At 31.4% G+C, this 20,131-nt stretch overlaps 1 protein-coding gene across 1 annotated transcript; it reads left to right on the top strand.

Moving 5' to 3' along the window:
- Positions 1-15,665: 15,665 nt before the first annotated feature.
- Positions 15,666-19,256, top strand: LOC120070124 (B3 domain-containing transcription factor VRN1-like). Its single transcript, XM_039021985.1, has 4 exons — positions 15,666-15,998; positions 17,685-18,279; positions 18,357-18,559; positions 18,654-19,256. Exons 1-4 carry the CDS (start codon positions 15,894-15,896, stop codon positions 18,987-18,989), a joined length of 1,239 nt encoding a protein of 412 aa, XP_038877913.1. The 5' UTR covers positions 15,666-15,893; the 3' UTR covers positions 18,990-19,256.
- The last annotated feature ends 875 nt before the right edge of the window (positions 19,257-20,131 follow it).

Here is a 20,131-nt window from a genome sequence, read left to right as displayed (position 1 = left end):
TATATGTGAAGTGCGTTTGATTTGTTTCCTATTTAAGCAGTCTTCTTCGATCCTTTGCATTCAACATTTATAATCTCAGAGGATGTCCAGATTTTTATGTGTCGAATTGAGTATTAGCATCTAAAGTGAACCCACTTTGATTTCTGTTTTGTAGTTTAAATGTAATAAACCTTTGAAATGATTCCTATTTAAGCAATTCTCTTCAATTCATTGCATCTAGGCTTCGACATCTAGAGTTTCAAAGGATATCTAAAGTTATTATACGGTGTTGCATTGTTGTAAGCTTTTAGCATTCAAGGTCGTCTATAACTGGTAAGGTATTGTTTGTATAAATGGTAACTTGTTGATTACTCATTCTTGACTAATTTGTTGATTCTCAAATCTTGTGACATTTTAATCATTATATTTAACGCAAATTGCTTAGGCCAAGAAATTGAATTAAACTATGTTGTTTTGTTTGGGTCACTAGTTTTTTTTATTCTTGTTCACTGAGGGTAATATTATTTGATATGTTTTACTTATTTGTTCAAATTGTCATTTGGTTCAATTTTGTAGGTGGGAGAATAGTCCCTATGTTCCAAGAATTGACATCGTTGAAGGCATCGTTAGGACACTCCTCATTTATCTTAACTTATATTTGGTCATTTTAACCACTTTGTAGTTCCTTTATTTTGAATTCTATTCTAGTGTGCAATTTAGCATGTACACTATACTTGTTCAACGTATAATATATATGTATAATTCATGGTCGATACGTAGGGATTTGTTGTCTAAAACATATGGAGTTGATTTGGATGAAAAATATATTTTTATCTTGGTTTTGGAGTTAAATTATCATCCAATTCCTTTTTTATGACTTATTGGGGTTTTGTGAAAGCAATTAGAATTTTATTTTGTTCATGTACAGGTAACAAAGAAATATTATTGATTTGCACGTGCATAAGCAAATTTTTTTTTTCAATAATAAAACCATGACAGACATTTAATAATGGACAATTATCAATAAAAGTAAGTGAAAACCGATATTAAAGAGACGTTCAATCGACACTGAAGATAGTATTCGATGTTGGTTGAAAACTGACATTGAAGATAATTGGATCGAAATCTTGGTCATCTATAATGTCGATTTTAAATCGACATTAAAGACACTTTTATAACACGATTTTCGATATCAATTTTCAACTGACATTATACCCCTATAATGTCAATTTTAAACCGACATTAAAATCCAGTTTTGTAGTAGTGTCAAAATGTATATCATTCAGTTAACTTTTAATTAATGAATAGTGTGAATCCAAATATGTAAACACACTAAAGGTACAAAGGACAAAAAAAAAAAAAAAAATGATATCTAACCCATTCTTGTTAAATTATTAATTAAAAAATGCATGTTAAATAAAGTTAATTATTTAAAGGAATAAATTCATTTTCACCCTCTAAACTTTCAACTGCTCAAATGAGACTTTAAACAGTTTCAGCTTAGACAGATATTGCATTTTTATTCTAAGAGTGTAACATTTAGGGCAAAAATTTATTCACTCTTTTTTAAGTTCACGGTGGAAACTAATTTTAAAATCATCAAAATCACTTTTATCATTTTTAAAAGTACTCAAAAATACATTTTTGATTACTAAAAGTTATTTTAATATTAAATATTACACTTTTAAATACAATTTTTATATCATTTAAATTTTGTTTTCAAATATAGTAAAATAAGCTAACTTATTTATAAATAAAATAAAATGATATGATATTTTGCTTTATTTGAAAATAATTTCAACAATTTTTCTATTTAAAATATTTATCCTTTAAAATATGTTTTATAATGATTTTGAAAATGACAAAATTGATTTTAATTATTTGAGAATAACTCCTATTCTAAATTTAAATAATTTTTTTTTTAAAAAAAATAGACTGCATTTCCGACTCGGCCCACCCCGTTTAGGGTGGGGTTGCATTTAATTTTTTTTTTAATTTTAAATATAATTAATGATATTATAATTAATTAATTAATTAAAAGAAAAATAGTATATTTGTTTCTTTTTCCTCTCCGTTTGGTCAATAGTGGCTTTGGGTCTTGCGGAAGACATGGCCCAGGCCATTGGATTGATAATAGAGAGCGACGGGCCCACCCAATCATCTACCCTTCCCTAATGCGACACGTGTCAAGTCAAATTAATAATTAATTTGTATTCTTTTTTTTTTTTTTTTTCCTTCTCCCTTTAATAATACAGTTAGGCAAAGGAAAGAGAATAAAGCCACTCACAGCATCTACTCCATAGAGCCTTGATAGGTTCGTTCGCTCTTTGACTCACTCGTTGCTTTACACTTCCTAAACCCCATCGCCTTTGTCGCCCAACCGAGTTGACTCGTTTTTTTTTTTTTCCCCCTTTTGCAAAGTGAAATTTTCATTTTTATTGATTTTTTTAATGTATATTTTTGTTGACATGGGCATCTTGTTGTGCCCTCCTCACTCTTCAGCTGACCTGACCTGCAGGAGAAGAGTATTTGTATCACTATCGAGTACATTTTGATGTCTAAGTTAATATAAAGAGTATTTAGCTTGACTTAGCAAAGAGATAATTGCTTACCCATTAAAGTTGTTGTGACCCCCAAGGATGCAGACTGCAGAGTAACAATGGCAAGCTTGGCTCGGTTATTTCTCTCTTTGAGTGAAACTCCACAAATTGATGCCAAAGAGATTGAAGTTTGGATTTTCGCTTTCAAATGTGATGCAATATTTATTTAAATTAGGAAAAAAAATATTTTTTTAGTTCTAAGTTTTAAGTTTTGAGTTTATTTTCTATTTGTGCTTTAGATTTTAAAATGTTATACTTTTACTCATGAATTTTGAGTTTAATTTTTATTTAATCAATAAGTTTCAAAATGTTACATTTTTACTTTTGAGTTTGAATTTTTATTTCAATTTGCTCCGATTAAAGATTTTCACTTTTCACCTTCATTTTTTTCCACTAATTTTCAATTTTCACTTTTGATCCAAGGTGTTAATCTTTATCGATTAATTTAATATAATTATAATAATTATAATTAAGTTAGCTTTCATTAATTTTCCATCATAATTAGAATATAAATAAATAGATCAAACTATAATTATTTTAAATTGATTAATTGAAATTTAACGTCAAATATAAAAGTGAGCATTAGTTACAATTTTAGGGTAAAATATAAAAGACTGAAATATGAGACCTACTGAAAACTAAACTCAAAACTCAAGGATAAAAATAAAACGTTGTGAAAAATAGGAACCATATGAAAATTAAACTAAAAAATCAGGGATAAAAGTGTAACTTTTTGAAATCTAAGGACCAAATATAAACTAGACTTAAGCCTCAACACCAAAAGAATATTTCTTCCTTAAAATTACTATAATAGATAGTTAAGTTGGAGACCGTATTCTTCGACTTACTAACATGACTATAATTGATACACTACTACAAAAACTGTATTATTTGATGTTTTTTCGCTGTCAAGTATCAATGTTACTTGACGTATTTAAAAACGTCAAGTAATCCAATGTCAAGAATAAGAGAACTTTTTTTACTGCGTAAAAGCGTGAAGATGTAATTTACTTGATACGTCAGAACTGTTGAGTATATGAGATCTCTAGACTTATTTTAAGTGTCATATATCTAAATTCTTGACATTTATTATAGATCAAGTTTTTCATTATGTGAGTTTTTACTTGTCAAATGTAATATCTTCCTGATACCCAAAATCTGGCAACTTAAGGAATACTTGACACGTTTTGCTTGTCAAGCTTTTTNAAAGAAAATTATACTATTACAAATTACCTATTTAATTGCTCCTGTTTTGATATCCAACAATTACATTGATATATATTAGACAAACAATATTCATGAACCAAATAAACAACACACACATTTCCAATCTTTTCAACCATATAAACAAATAATATATATTCATAATTTTATGTCTACAACGTTACTAACCTTCATTTATATGAATAATTCCAAAATTACAATTCTATTTTAATACTTTCAATATTACAACACTAACAATCTCATGAATAATTCAAAGTTACAAATTCTCTCTCCCAACAAGTGAACAAAACTCATTTGGACACAAAATACAAAGCATACATAATAATAAGAAAGAGAGATTACACCCTCCTTTAAGCACCATAACACTCTTAAGTAACTCCAAAGTCAAAACTTCATTGGATGTTATCCTCAACTCATTGAATCTACAAATAAAAAGAGGAGAATATTAAAATCAAGAACATTAAGTCTAAACAGTGCCTCCAATAAAATATAGATCAACTTGTTGAAGAATAACTCTACATTTACGATCAATAATTGAAATACAAAGTGGAGCCAATGGATGATGTAATAAAAAAAATATGGGGTTGCAAAACCTATCACCAATATCTCAAGAAATAAGAAATCCAAACGCAAAGACAAAAAGTTCAACAATAATGTGTGAAATGAGAAAGTATTGAACTAAATACTAAATTAAGAACTGCTTAAAGAAAATTAAAAGACAGGGAGAGTTGAGGCTCATACCCAGGCCTTCGCTTCAGCCTGCAAACAGTGTAAAACATACTATGTATGAATCATTAAAATATACCAATTTATAAACAGATTCTATTAAACCGTACTTGTTCCCAAATCGCCAATGCCAAGTAAAACTTATCCCTTGGCCTCAGATCCCTTCCTCGAACAAACTCAACGATTCTATCCCCTTCTTCATCCCAAAAAATTAATTAGAAAATTAGGTTAGTTTAGAGAGTATAGAAAAACAAAAAGGGTTAAAGAAAAATGATATACCTCGATGGGCAATTGAAGAAGAATAGCAAAAGAGAAGAGAAATCAGTGTGGCGTGAAAGAACCTATGAAGGATGGGAGCACTGTTGTGAAGAAATATTTCAAACACATCGACGTTAAAGAAGCGGGGAAGGAAATCGGACATGAGGATTTCCATGAGCAGCGGAATGATTGTTTTAAATTTCATTCGTATTTGAACATACACAATTACAAACAACAAACGGAAACTACTGGTCATGCAACATATGAAATTATAACATGCTTTACATAAGATCAAGAGTAGAATTAAACATACCTTTGAAGACTCATCTTCAAACACCCTCGATCACGAATGCTCGATCAATCAGCAAGACTGCAACACACGAACGTTCGTACACCACGATCGCAACACAGCACGATCACAGCGGCCACGAACACAATGATCTCCAGGACCACGAACACAGCGAACGACCTCCAAAAACCTCGAACTATGTCGAGGTGAATACGACACCACCACAATGGCTACCTTGGGATTCATCGGTGTGAGAATCTAGAAGTGTGGGCTCTGTGTGGACTTGGTTAGAGGACGAGACCGGGAGAAGAACAATCGTGTAAAAGATTGAGCAGAGTGGAGATGACAAGGTCTATCGTATAGATGATGTCCAATCGTTTGAAGAAGTTCACGATCGTTTAGCTATCCGCCAGTTGAGTGAACTTTCGTGTATATCCACTCCACGATCATATAGTCTCTCTTCAACTATTGTTTTAGTGAATCTTCATTCACTTGACAGCCTTCCCTGAGTAACTTGCCGAAGAATGGAAATTCTCAGTTATACAACTACTAAATTTAGGAAAATATTTTTCCTTTTATCTCACGGTTACCATGAAACTACCAATACCTCCCACTCAATTAGTTATTAGAGGAAAAGAGATAATTATTATCATAATAATATTATTATAAATATATATGATAAACCAACTTACCATAATATATTTTATAACCTATAGTTTTTAATATTTCATTTTAATGAAAACATATAAACCATAGCTCTTTTTCTATTTCATGGTTCTTAATATAAATCTCATTTACATTAATCCTTCACTTGATGTATCTCATACATCACACCTGATCATCATCATATATAATTGAATTACCTCTTGTTAATTTGAACATTTCAAATCAACACCAAGAACTGATTCTCAACTTGAATCCATTGAGCTACCAAGGGGACCTTATGGACTTGTAGCTCGAAGCTCCAACGGTACGTGAATAACTGACTAAACTTTTTAGTCATGGAATCCACCATCCGTTAACTGCTAGACACTTTACTAAATATCGACAACCGAACTCTCCTTACTACAGATATATTATGTGTCTATATCAACCAATTAACAGTGCGATAACCCTTCACAGATCGCTCGTAAGTACAGCTGGGCCAATAATCGTTATGCCCCTGTAGTTACATCTAACTCCTTAAGTACCACTGATCCCTCTAATCTAATGAACATAAGTCATAGTCCTACTATGACTGAGTCCTCTCTTCCAAAGAGAAGCTGTGGCCACTATATTCAAGACTCGGAATCAACCCTTAAGGGAGTAATCTATCTACTTACCCCTGCTTCGGGAAGGAGTGAATTCCGTGTAACTGAGTTCCCAGCTCCCAAATTAGACAAGTCCAAAAAAGGTAGGCATGTTGAGTTGGCAATCTGGTCACTCTCACCCATACTAATCAAAGGTTCCCCCTCAAAGGCAGAAGTTCCTAAAACACTCAAGATTGAGATCATATCACCTCTGGTCATTTAGGTGAGATGTAAGTCTCCAATATTAACGGCATTATATACAGAGACGAATCATCTCGTAGTCTGGTATTATACAAACTCTTTGTATAGGACACTCCCACTCGCATGTCTCCACATGAATGGTCAGGATCTACCATCTGAAGTAGTTCACAACACTTGCAAACCTCTACAAAGTGGGTCGTATCCGTAGTGTCACTAGGATCAAGTATCCCTCCTTAATCTTTATACTATAGACCTATTTAGGTTATCACTTAAGGCATGATCCATTTGTATATTTCATATACATGCTTAAGTTTACATACAATAATCATGGAGCTTTATTTATTGGATATGAGTAAATGCCAGATAAAATAACTTTTATTTTATTCATAACAATGCGTATAGATTACAAACTACAAGACTCTAAGCGAAGTATGACATCAATCCCAACAAGCAACATGAAAGGAAACGATGTGACTGTGTGAAGGAACCAAGCGAAAACGACAAGGACGCGGCGATGGCGTGACTACGTGAAGGAATCGACGAGGCAATGAGGTAACGATGAAACTTTGTGCAGAAGCAGCAAGCTACGCATTTTGTTGTTTGAGAGCTAGGAGAAGAGGCACAAGCAGGAGGAAGCTCTTTCACACGTTGTGAAGGGTTTGGGGGCACCTCCCTCAACTTTACATCTCTTTAAATATATGAAACCCTAAAATAAATAAACCACAAATTACTTGACGTTTATAAGGTGTCAAGTAAAAACGTAATTAAAAAATCTAGAAATTTCTACCAACCTCCATTTTTTTTTCTCATTATTCTTGACTTTTTTCATCAAATTTACATATTATTACGTACTCAAAAATTCAAAACGGTGGTTTTTTGTACTAGTGATGTCTGATCATATATAGATAGAAGAGAAACTAATCATCTACTTGCAAACACTAGCATATGATAGAAATATTTTTGAAATTTTGAGGGTTAAGATTAAAACAAAAGAATTATGAAGACATAATAGATTAGATTTTAAAATAGAGTGCATTAACCCAACTTGAATTAATACATCAATTGTTGGGTTTTGTGGGTTTTGTGTCCTAAAAACTCGCAGTTTGTAAAATGATAAACATTTTCTATTTTCAGTATACTTTTTATTGATCTCATAAATTGTATGAAAGTCTAAATCCAATAAACTAAGACCCATGAATATTGTATGAGTACTTGACTTTATGTGGAGACTAGGGGTGGTCATTCAAACCGCAAAAACTGAACCGTTTCTACAAACCGAACCGAACCGAATCGAAAACTCAGTGAAACCGAAAAATTTGGTTCGATTCGGTTTGAAGAAATTTTGAAACCGAATTAATTCGGTTCGGTTCGGTTTCACTTTTGAAAATCGAATTTGAAACCGAACCGAACCTTTTTTTTTAAACTAATATAATTATATATATATATATATATATATATATATATAATAAATATATAAAAGAGTAAAATCGAATTTAAAACCGAACCGAACCGCTTTTTAATTAAAAAAGAATATAACATGGATTTTTTAATCAATAAATCAATAAAAGAATATAATATGTGGTTCGGTTCGGTTTTGTTTGAACCATTAAATCAGTTCGGTTCAATTTCACATTTTAAAAAATTCGTTTCGGTTCGGTTTGACCACCAAATCGAACCGAACCGAATCGTTTCCACCTCTAGTGGAGACATAAGAGTGGATCAAGTTCGAGTAAATAGTCAAAATGATCTATGGTACATGAACGAGGTTGGGTACCTTATTCTGGTAACACCATTGGATGTGACCTACTCTGTAGTTGTTACAAAGAGCTGTAAAGTGCTACATACGATGTGATCCTAATTCGTACATGTTATGACATGAGGAGTGGGGGCATCCTATGTAATGAGTTTGCATAAGATCAAGATCAAGAAATAAGTCACTCTTACTTTATAACGTTGTTTACTGTTTAAGACTGACTATTTCATCTAGATAACCTAGGTAACTCGATCTTAATTCTAAGCTAACTATGAACTCCTGTTCATTCGGGATTGCTCTTAGATTTGCATAGTTGAGGGTTGGCTCAACAGCACTGACTCAATAAGACTCCCATTTTAAGGGTAAGACCGGATAGATAGCTGGGGACATAGGGTGCAAGACGAAGTTCACGCCTACCCGATTTAGGGATAGGAGAAAGGTTGTTCTCTCAAGTACTGAATCCAGGTCTTGAACAAGGGGCCCCACCCTCTCATTGGCCTAAGAGAGTTTGGTTTGGTGATTGGATCACAAACCAATTGTTCATTAGAGGATCAGGGACTTGAGGAATAAGACATAATTTTGGGGGTAAAATAGATATTTGACCCAGCCGTTATTACGAACAACCTGTGAAGGGTGGACTTACTGATTATGGTTAAATCATGTGGACATAATATATCTACATTGAGAGGAGTGCAATTATAGGCTTTAGTGGAATGACCCATTAGTTAATGAATGGAGATTAATCTGGTCTAATGAGTTCAGCCAATTAATCTTGGATCGTTGGAGCCCATGATCTGTAGGTCCGCGAGATACCCCTACTAGCTCGTAACAGACTAGCTGATAAGTTAATTTGAAACGTTCAAATTAGAATTAAGGGAATTAGTAATTATATGAGATATATTTATGTTTAATTTTAGAATTAAACGAAATAGGAGAATTTATATATTTAAATATGATTTAAATATAAAGATGGATATATGTTAAAATTAATTTAATATTTGATATTAAATTAATTAAGTTTTATTTAATAATTAATTTATGAAATTAATTAATTTTTCATTTTTAAAATCAAATTTTGATTTTTAGATAAAATTGAAAAATTGGAAAACTAAAAGACAAAATGGAAAAATGGATTTTTCCATTATCCATATTTGAAGTAGCTCACACATGAAGCAACATTTTGCCTTGTCTTCTCCAAGCATGAGCTGCAACTTATGCCGCTCTTCTCTTTGCATGTTGATCTGCAATATAATGAAGAGATTGGAGTGAAAATCGGGCATGCAATCCATAGAGTTTTTTAGAGAAAAACTGGTTTGAAGAATGGTTCTTCAACAAGGTTGTTGCAGTGAGTTTTTCTCCTTCATCCCTTTATTCAAGCTTGTTTTGAGTCCCACAACTCAATCTAAAGCATCGAGAGAAAAGTGGGGAAGATCTTGAGGTGGTCTACAATAAGTTGCAGCTGGAGAAGGAGTTTTGAAGAAGTTCTACAAGAGGTATGTCTTGAAACCCATTTTCTGCTGAAGCATGCTTTATATTATACCAAAATTAGTGAATTTGAGTGCTTAGATGATCCTTGTGTTGATACAATCCTAATCAACAATCTTTTCTATAGGTCAAAATTTTAAATCCACCCTCCTATAATCTCGAGTGTTTGTGGGTTGGGTTGGATTGAAGCATTTTTTAGACCTAACTCAATTATTTGAATCGTAAACTTCTTCAACCAAAATAAACTAAATTAAATAATAAATCCAATCCAACTCCACCATGAAAACATTTGGGTTGGATTGGTTTGAGTTAGTTGGGTCATTTATTTAAATTTCTATTCTAAAAATAAGTAAAATGTTAATATGTAAAATTTTTATTTAATTATGTTCATATATTTAATTAAGATTAATAGCTCAATTTCAATATATATTATCAAAATTTCCTTTCTAACATGCTAAAAAAATTGTTTTTAGGAGTTGGTGGAGATAAAAAAATCATGCAAAAAAAAATGAAGTATAAATAAATATATGTTAAAAAAATTGTGTCATAAATAAAAACAACATACTTTTGAAATTAATAATAAATTCGGCTTGATTTGAGTTAATTCAGGTGAACCCATAAACAAACCCGATTCATAAAATTTTTATTTGTCTGAATTCAACTAAACCCAAACCATACTGAGTAGGTTGGATTGATCTAATTTTCGAATCATCGGATTTTTTGAATACCTCTATCTCATATTCTAAAAAAACAAGTATCGTAAGATAATATTAAAAGCAATAGCACGTATGTGATTTAGAGTAGAATTCAATTAGTATAAAACCATAAATTACTGTATTAAAATGTCAATTTGAGATCTTATTTAGGTTACATTTGTACACACGAGACTCACCTTTGACTTTCAAAATATCATTTTAATCATCCGCCATTTTAACTTTTTTAACTAAATAAATTAATATATATAAAATTTAGCAATTTTGTTCTAGTTTTTGCTGTTTCACTTTCTGTTTTGTTTTGTTTTTTTTAGAGAATAAATTTACTAATTTTATCTCATGTATTGAGTCACTGACTATATTTAGATAAATGGCAAAATAAAGACTAGACTTGATATGTCCTTTCAGTAAAAATGATATTTTTTTTTTTTTTTTTTATGCAGAGATTTCATTTTTCATGTAGTTAACTCACAATAGCTTTGTCATTACACACAAAAAAGGTCACATTAGCTTTTTTATCATTACATACCTTGATTATTGATGTTAAAAGTCTTAATTTAAAATATAATGAAAACTTACTATCATGGATTTAATTGCTATTTAATGATTTTATTTTCCAAAAAGTAAAAAGTAAAAAATGTTTTTGAAATGGTTCATAAATTTTAATTCTAAAAAAATTGGATGATATTAGAAAAAATCCAAATATAATAATTCCAATAATTAAACTATTAAGGTTGAACAAAATCCTATCTAAAAGTTGCATCTACATTTTGGTGCGAGCTATAAAATTAAAAATCAATTTTGAAATCTTTGATTTCTTTCTTTCTTTTTTTAGTAAACAATAACGAAATAGAAGAACAAATAAAGTCATTGATCATGATAATTAGACATGATAGAAGAACTAATAATGTTTGATTTTCAAACCAAAATTGTTGGGAGTCGATGTCTACGAGCATGAGACGTCAACTCATAAACAGTTGAGTTACAATTGTGAATGACATGAAAGAAGCTATAGGTTAAACCACGATGTATCAAATCACGTAGAAGAATTAATAAAATGTTGAATCTCATTAGTATTGCTCCACTCTTGGCTAGCATCCAGACTGTCTTAGTTTGCTACATCTCTTAAAGTTTAAATCCAGAAAGTCACGCAACGAACTATGAATCAAGAAGTTGTGAACTCTATAAAGGAAAAAAAGAACTTCAACAAAGATAGCATAGACGTGTATTTATAGCCATTGTGGTAAAATCATGAGAATGATGAACGATAGAGCATCTAAACTCACATCACCAACATCAGTGAAAGTCGACGAAGAAGGAGGAGGAGAAAGAGGAAGAAGAGACCAACTAGCCACTAGCATGCTAATTGAGAATCAGAAATTGTAGAAAGTCTAGAGATCGATTTGCAATTCAAAGAGGTTAGAATTATTAGCATAAGACTATGAGTTTCTCTCTCTAGACATATTTATAATATTTTATGAAGGTTTCATACTTGAACTCTCTCTCAATTAAAATAAAAGTAAATAATAAAAACAACTTTGGATATTGCTACAATTTTTCCAACTTTGAAGTTGCATATAAATTCAAATTTTTTAATATTGTTTTGGTCCTTGTACTTTTGATTTTGATTTATTTTGGTCTCTATATTTTTAAAGTTTATTTTAGTCCTTGTATTTTTAATTTTGGTTTATTTTGATTTCTGTACTTCCAAAATATTCATTTTGGTCTTTATACTTTTAATTTCAATTCATTTTAGTATTTAAGCTTTCAAAAAATGACCATTCATGGTAAAGAATGAAATAAATATTTAAAGTACATGGATCAAAATGAATCAAAGTTAAAAATATAGAGATCAAAATGAACATTTTCAAAGTATAAAAAAATTCCAAAACCAAAAATAATATTTAAATAAAAATTAAATCTAGTCATAATTATCAAGTTTTCAATAAAATCTTGAGAAAAAACTTTATGCGTGTATTTATTCATTAGACTAAAGTAAACTATATATTTTCCTTTTTGAAATTAACTAAACAATATTTGAATCTACATATACAAAGTTAGATATAAAGCTGCAAAATAAATACAAAATTTATAAAATTTGCATTAAAAAACAAAACCTTAAAGTAATATTCTTAAAAGGAAAAACAAAACATTAAATAAATACAAGAATTAGAAAGAAATATCCAAGGCATTTTAATAGAGTTGTTAATATTGTTTTCACTTTTTTTAAAAGGTTTGTTAACTAATCATACTTCATACTTCTTATTCTTCAATTTTCAAAAACAATTTTATACGTAATAGTGGAAAACATGATCTTATTTGATAATGTTCTCATTTTCTATAGTTGTTTTTCAAATTTTTTAAAATATACATGTCTAATAAACAATCCTATTTCTTATCTATAAATTTAAAAAACGTTTTCAAATTCGACTTAAAAAAATAAACTACAAAAAAGATTTTCGTCATAGCCCAGTCTAGGGCATTGCATATTATAGAGGCGATGGTGCTGGTTCTAGAGAAATGAGAGTGGAGAATCGAAAAACGAGAGGGATTGACCGCATAGATTGAGACGAGGTGAAATTTGTGAGATTTCTTGTATTTGTGATCATTTCTATGGATTGCTTCGAGAGATTAGAGTATGAAGAGGAAAACATATTAGTAATATAATAAATAGTAAGAAACCCAAAACTATTATCGAACACATTCTATTTGTGTTTTTTTTTTTCAAAATTGAAGAAAGAGAATTGGTTATCAAATATGAATTTTATAAAAATTAAAAACAGAAAATTAGCAACACAATGGTTGGAGTTGTATAAAATCAAGCATTTGATTTCTTATCTCTTTTTCGTTTTTTCCAAAACACTATAAAAGTATTAGATTATCATTTTTTTATTTCTAAAATATGTAATAGATATCTAAAAGAATAAATATAACATCAAATATTTCTATATTTACTTTTAGGTAAAATGTTTACATTTTAAATTTTAGAGAACTAAGAAATGAAAAATGCTAACCAAACACGTTTATGTCTTTTTTTTTTCAATAAAAAGAGAAAAAACAACAAAATATAGTTATAAGAGACAAGGCATAAATTTAATTAAAAATAAGAAACAAGACATAACAATAATACATAAAAACAAATGAGTTCCTAAATTTAAATTAAACTACAAGTTTAATATATGAACTTTTTCTGTTTGTCTATTTGGTATCTAAATTTTAAAAAATATTTAATAGGTGTTGAAAGTTTCAATGTTGTATTATGTCTAATAGGTTCTCACTTTTCAATCTTGTATCTAATACGTCTTTAACAAATTTAAAATTTAAAAAATTTAAAAATTAATTCACTTATTAAATATAAAATTGATTTTTATGTTTGGTGCATGTTTGTGAGTGAGATTTTGAAATTATTAATATCACTTTTGTCAAATTCAAAATCAATCTGAAACACACCTTTAATTACTTAAAATTATTTTATGTGTAATTTCACTTTTAAATGTAATTTTCATATCATCAAAATTCGTTTTAAATAAACAATAACATGTTTTAAAGTGATTTTAAAAGTAACAAAATTGGTTTTAACCATTTCAAAGTCACTCCCATACATACCTTTAATTGAATTCTAAATTTTCAATTTCGTGTCTAATGAATCAAATTTTAAGAGATTAGTTTTTAAAATAATTGTTGTCAACTATACTTCTAGAAAATCAACTGTAAAATAAAGTAAATTAGTATTTGGTAAATTTCAGCTTGAAATTTGAAAAAAATAAGTGATAGGGTTTGGTAAACAAGTACTAAAGTATTTATAAAAAATAATAACACAAATATACCTATTGTTAATTTTTTTTTTATAATTTATAATTTTAAAAAATTGTTTAGTATGGTATATTTTGTTTTCGCTAGATTAATTTTTAAATATGAAAGGAAATATATATATATATATATATAAAGCTAATGCATTCAAACTATAAAAAATAAAAGATAAATTTGATTAGGTGAGAGATAGATATATAAAATAAAGCTTAATTTTTAAGATAAAATTAAATAATAAATATTAATTAAAAACTATATCTGATTTTAGGAAAATCTAAAAATGGTAGAATATTAATTTTAGAACGCAATAGCTGGGGAGGCAGTCGTAGAAGCGAACCCTATCGCCACGCCGACCATCAAATACGACCTTCTCAAAGATTTGATGGAATGGCCCCAAGAGCGGTTATGTCAGACGACGTTGCTGAGTATGTGAAGATGTGCCTTGTGTGTCAATAGTACAAGGTCGAGCGGGACAGACTCCTAAGGCTCTTGGAGTCGTAGCCTGTACCACAGTGACCATGGGAGAGTGTCGCCATAGATTTTTTCGCAGCCATGCCAGGAGTATGGGTCTTGATCGTAGTGGACCGACTCACAAACAAAAATGTATTAACAAACTAGGGTGTTATACGGAAGTCCTACTTATCCTGGCTACAATAACTATCGAATAATGATCCATCTGAAAAATGGTGCTTGTATATCCCTAGGCGTGGGTTTGTACTTTCCCCTATTAGAGAAGGGGGGGTTTGGAACCCGAAAAGGAAGACGTGATCCACATAATAAGACATCATAGCGCCTAGAGATACAGGTACGGTTCATTACGTTACTTGTCCAAAGTGTGAAATGAGCGTTTTTAAAAAGTGATTTAATCTCAATTTGTTTCACCAAATACAAAAAACGCTTAATTTATTCTCATAATTGCTTCCATCCTTCCCAAAAGCAACGCCAAACACACCCTTAAAAGCTCATTAATTAAATTTGTAATTTTATAAGTTTAGAGATCAATAAGCCACCGATCTAAAATTTTTTTGAACTAATTTATTAATTAACTTATAATTTAATTTAAAATAAGAATTAAAATAAAGGGCTACGACAGGAAAGATACCAACTCTTGCAAGAGTTGGAGCAAAATTTGGAATGTTTCCAATAATAGTTAATAAAAAATTAATGACTGAGTGGATCGTTCGAGTTAAACCGAGTTAAAAAATCCGAGTCAAATCGCGACGAGTTACGATGAGTCACCATGGGCCAGCCCCTTCCATCGGCTGGTTCAACTTTTAGGTCAAGTTGAGTTTTCTTCTCCCTTTTCCCTTTTAATTTTTTTTTTTTTTTTCTTTTTCACTTTTGTTTTTAATTTTAATTTTAATTATTAATTCGAAGAAACGGAATTTGACTGCAAGAAGAAGAATCAGTGGAAGAAGGGCAGCAAGTAGATCTGAAAGCTCATACAACAGAGCCTCATACGGCGGAGATTAAGGGAGAAAAATCCGGCGACGGTCGGCCGATTGTTTTGTAGATTCGAACAAAAACAAAAAAAACAGAACAAGGGTTTTTGAATCGTTATGCTGAATGACTGATTTTCCAGCTTTCCGAACGGGCGGTTTCAAAAGGAAAATGCCGCGCCCTCATTTTCACAAGCTTGTTCTTTCTTCAACTATCCAAGCCAGGAAATTGGTACTCTCTTGATCCTTTTTCTGTTTGATTTTTTCTGGGTTTTGCTTCCTTTGTTTGTTTATCGTGAAAAATCAGCCTCAACTTCGTTTCTTCTTTCTCTTTCTTTTATAGTCCATCTACTATTGCTCCTTCTGTATCTCCTGCTGAGTTTTTTTTGCTCTAACAACGAATTTTCTGATGGATTCAAGCTAAAACCCTGAGTTCTATGTTGTGTTTAATCAGGGAAGAAGGAAAAAGTTGTCGGGATATACTCGATTTTCTTGATGATTTTACTTACTTCTCTGTTTATTAGTTTTGATCAATCGAAGAAGTTTTTTAGTCGTACTAGGTCAGACTCCCAAGTTTTCATTTCCTTGTCTATCAGTCTGCTACAGAGATATACGACTATTATTATTGAATTTGGAGCTGAAAGCTTTCATTATTTAAGCCTGTTAATCATGTTTCTAAAGTATCTTTTTATTAGTAGATGAACATGAAATAGATGAAGTTATCTCCTGGGCTGGAAATGGTTTTTCGTGTTAGTTTCGGTAATCTAAGGGGATGCATTGGTTATGCTTTCAAAAGGGTTTCCTTCTCAGTTGCATGATAGGCAGGTTATGTTTCCTTCAGCTGGAAATCACTTGGTAGTAAAATCCCAGTTTTCTGAGGGCCCGTTTTAACTGAACATTCTCAGTTTTAGAGCCCTGCTCTTCAAGTTCTCGCTTCTCAGCTTCTAGGGATAGCATTTTTAGGTTTGTTCTAATTTGATGTACACAATATAGTTATATCATATACTATAGTCACATAAACAAAAGATTTTGAGCCCTCTTTCATGGATTCGTTTCATCTTTTTACGATTTTCAACTGAAATGCTTGGTTCTCTGAGAAGAACGTTCGAAGTATAATGACTATTATTTCATGCTAAGCTGTGAGATATCATTTAGATAATAAATCAGATAGAATTTTGTTTTCATTTACAACTACTCTTCTGAAATATCTTGTCAACTGTTAATTGCGGAGATAAATGATTTATGTCTTTATTCTTCACAGCATGAAATTTTTAACTTAAGAACTTGGTGGCAAGTACTTTGAGATCTTTCCATCGTTTCTTAGTGTTGAATCAGTCTAGTTTAGCAGTTGGATCTTGACAAAAGCGAACGAACATTATATTCCTTCTGTTGTATTGTTATTCTCACCGTTCGTTGTGTTAGCTTTTGTTATTCTTGCTGCACTTCATGTTAGCTTACTGCTTCGTGATTGGTTGTTTTGTTTCTTATCATGCCGTTTGTGCTATGATTTATTTTTGCCTGGTTTTCTTGGTTTGGGCTTTCCTTCTCTCTCTCTATTGGTATTGTTTTTTATTCTTAATTTCTTACATATGTCACGATGAAAGTTGTTTTCATCTGAAAAAGGGTCTGGTTTTATGTAGCCCATGTTTAATCATGTTATGCACTTTTTCTGTCCCATATGAATAATATTTGTCGTTGGCTACAACCGCTTTATAGAATTGCTTTGTTTCTTTAATCATAATTCAAGAGTTCTAATACCTTCCCTTTTCAATAAGGAACATTTCCATTTGATTTGATTTGTTGAATGGTCATACATCTGCAGTCATCTTGTCAGATATGTCCTATTTGTTGGAATGGAGTTAAGTTTCTATATTATCATTCATTTGCATGACCCCTTCCCTGCTCAATATTTTGGCAGAGAATTCCAGAAACTTTTGTCAGGATGATCAGGGATGAGCTTTCAGCAGTTGCAACCCTTACTGTTCCTGATGGGCATGTTTGGCGTGTGGGTTTGAGGAAATCCGATAATAAATTTTGGTTTGAAGATGGATGGCAAGGATTTCTTGAGCATTACTCCATACGGGTTGGGTATTTATTAGTATTCAGATATGAGGGAAACTCAGCATTCTGTGTTTTTATCTTTAATCTTAATACATCTGAAATAAACTACCAATCGGCTGCTCTTGGTAGTAATCAAAGGAATAATTACAGCATTCAAAACCGAATCTTTGAAGAAATGGAGGATTATGACATTCCTGAAGCCATTCCTTCCACTCAGTCCATGAATTCCGGTTCTTTGCGAAATAAACTATTTGGTGATGAATGGAATCTGCACCAATCAAAATCTGCAAGTACATTGCAAGCCGAGTATTTATCTACTCGAGATATTGGGGTTCAGTTTAGTGCTGTGGAGGTTAAAAAATCTGCAGACGAGGTGAGATTCCAGAATTTGGGTGATGATGCAGCACACAGAGTTAAAAAGAGTGGAGGCAAAAAGCGGAAAATTGAGTCTAGTAAGCTTCTGTCAAATTGCTTCACATTTTGCAATGTAAATGTTTGAATATCTTACCCAGTATCTTTCGATCTGCAGGTGAGCACCATCCATCTGCTCACAATAGTGAAGATTTAGGAGACATTCGCTTTAGATTTTATGAAAGTGCTTCTGCTAGAAAGAGAACTGTGACAGCAGAAGAAAGAGAAAGAGCTATTAACGCTGCAAAAGCTTTTGAGCCTGGTAATCCTTTCTGCAGAGTTGTCTTGCGACCATCTTATCTATACAGAGGTTGCATAATGGTAAGATACTGAGGTTCTTGAAATATATAATATGGAAGCTCTTAAATTGAAAAATGTGAGCACTAACATTGGTAGTTTGACCACTCTTTTACAGTATTTGCCATCTTGCTTTGCTGAAAAGAATCTAAGCGGGGTTTCAGGATTCATCAAACTTCAGACACCTGATGGGAGACAGTGGCCAGTCCGATGTCTTTATAAAGTTGGTAGAGCGAAGTTAAGTCAGGGATGGTATGAGTTTTGCCTGGAAAATAATTTAGGGGAGGGTGATGTTTGTGTGTTTGAGCTTCTTAGGATGAGAGAAATTGTGCTCAAAGTTACCATGTTTCGTGTCATCGAAGAAGGCGGACGAATGGCTACCCCGAATCCTGCTACCATGATGAATCCACCTCCGCTGCGAAGTGTTAGCCACATTAAGTTGATCAGAAATTAATGGACGATATTTCCAGGTTACCCTTTTGTATCAAATCTGTCTCTATGTTTTTTTTGCGGTAGCCTGTTGCTTCTGATCCCTTGTTGAATTAGCTGTTTGATGTTTATAATCTTTCCAGGTTGACTTAAGTTGGAAAAAAAAAAAAAAAAGGATCCTTTTAGAGTTTACGTATTAAAGCTGTATCTGACTTTAGTTGTATATAGATTTTCAAATTTTTGTTGATATCAATCGAGACAAGAACATCAGCAAGTGTTTGTTTTGGTTCTTCGTGTTGAGAGTGTATTCAATGATTAGATTTTACTTTATCTCAACGGCTTAAACTTTTTGTCTGTGTAGTGATTGATAAGATAGGATCATAGGATCAAAGGAAGAAGTATTATTGCTGAATTTCTCAGGTTTTATGAGATATTTGCACTTAGGCCTATGTCTTAGCTCTTGTGGCTTTGACAAACCACAATGTTAGTTCACCCTAAATTCATTTTGCACTGTCTGTGATTCATTCTTGTTTTGCTTTGAATGGTCTTCTTGTGGGCTGAATCTAGATAAAATACTAGACTCAAGGCTGGATGATATGTTGAATTTGAGTCAAATTAGTATCATATTAAGTGTGTATTAGATTATCAAAATCAATACTTTAGGTCTCATTTAGTAATGGTTTCATTTTGTGTTTTCGGTTTGTGAAAATTGTACTTGTTTCCTCTCCATTTCTTCTTCATTTTTGAACCAGTTATCAAACCGGGCCTTTTCAACTTTTTGAATAATTTGTCACCTTCAAAATTTGGTGGTCTTGCAGTGATTTGAATAATTTATCACGTGTTTTGTTATTTTAACACAGGATGTATAGTTGAGTTTTTGCACTAGTCTACCAGCTTCCCATGCTGAATAACTTGATCAGATTTTTTAATTCTTTCCCGTACCTTTGCTTTGTTGTAAATCTATGTAATAAAATTTTCCATTTAAATGGAAGTCTAATGTTTTTATTTTATTCTATTCTATTCTATTTTATCATTTTCATAATTAATCTCTATTATTACACTTGTGCTGGCCTTTTAACCTTGATTCCATGGGGTAAGACTTTGATTGAAGTTTATTATAATAGGCTAGGGGAAATGGGTGGGGCTAATGGTAAATAAGAGAACATC

The sequence above is a fragment of the Benincasa hispida genome, unplaced genomic scaffold, assembly GCF_009727055.1.
Source record: "Benincasa hispida cultivar B227 unplaced genomic scaffold, ASM972705v1 Contig952, whole genome shotgun sequence".
Classification (NCBI taxonomy): Eukaryota; Viridiplantae; Streptophyta; class Magnoliopsida; order Cucurbitales; family Cucurbitaceae; genus Benincasa; species Benincasa hispida.
The sequence above is the reverse complement of the archived record's forward strand: the minus strand, read 5'-3'. Positions and strand labels throughout refer to the sequence as shown.

Excerpts from the sequence above, each read along its gene's own strand:
- LOC120070124 (XM_039021985.1), top strand. The coding sequence starts at position 15,894 with ATGACTGATTTTCCAGCTTTCCGAACGGGCGGTTTCAAAAGGAAAATG. Across the intron at positions 15,999-17,684 it reads CTATCCAAGCCAGGAAATTG|AGAATTCCAGAAACTTTTGT; the intron begins GTACTCTCTTGA and ends ATATTTTGGCAG. Across the intron at positions 18,560-18,653 it reads TATACAGAGGTTGCATAATG|TATTTGCCATCTTGCTTTGC; the intron begins GTAAGATACTGA and ends ACTCTTTTACAG.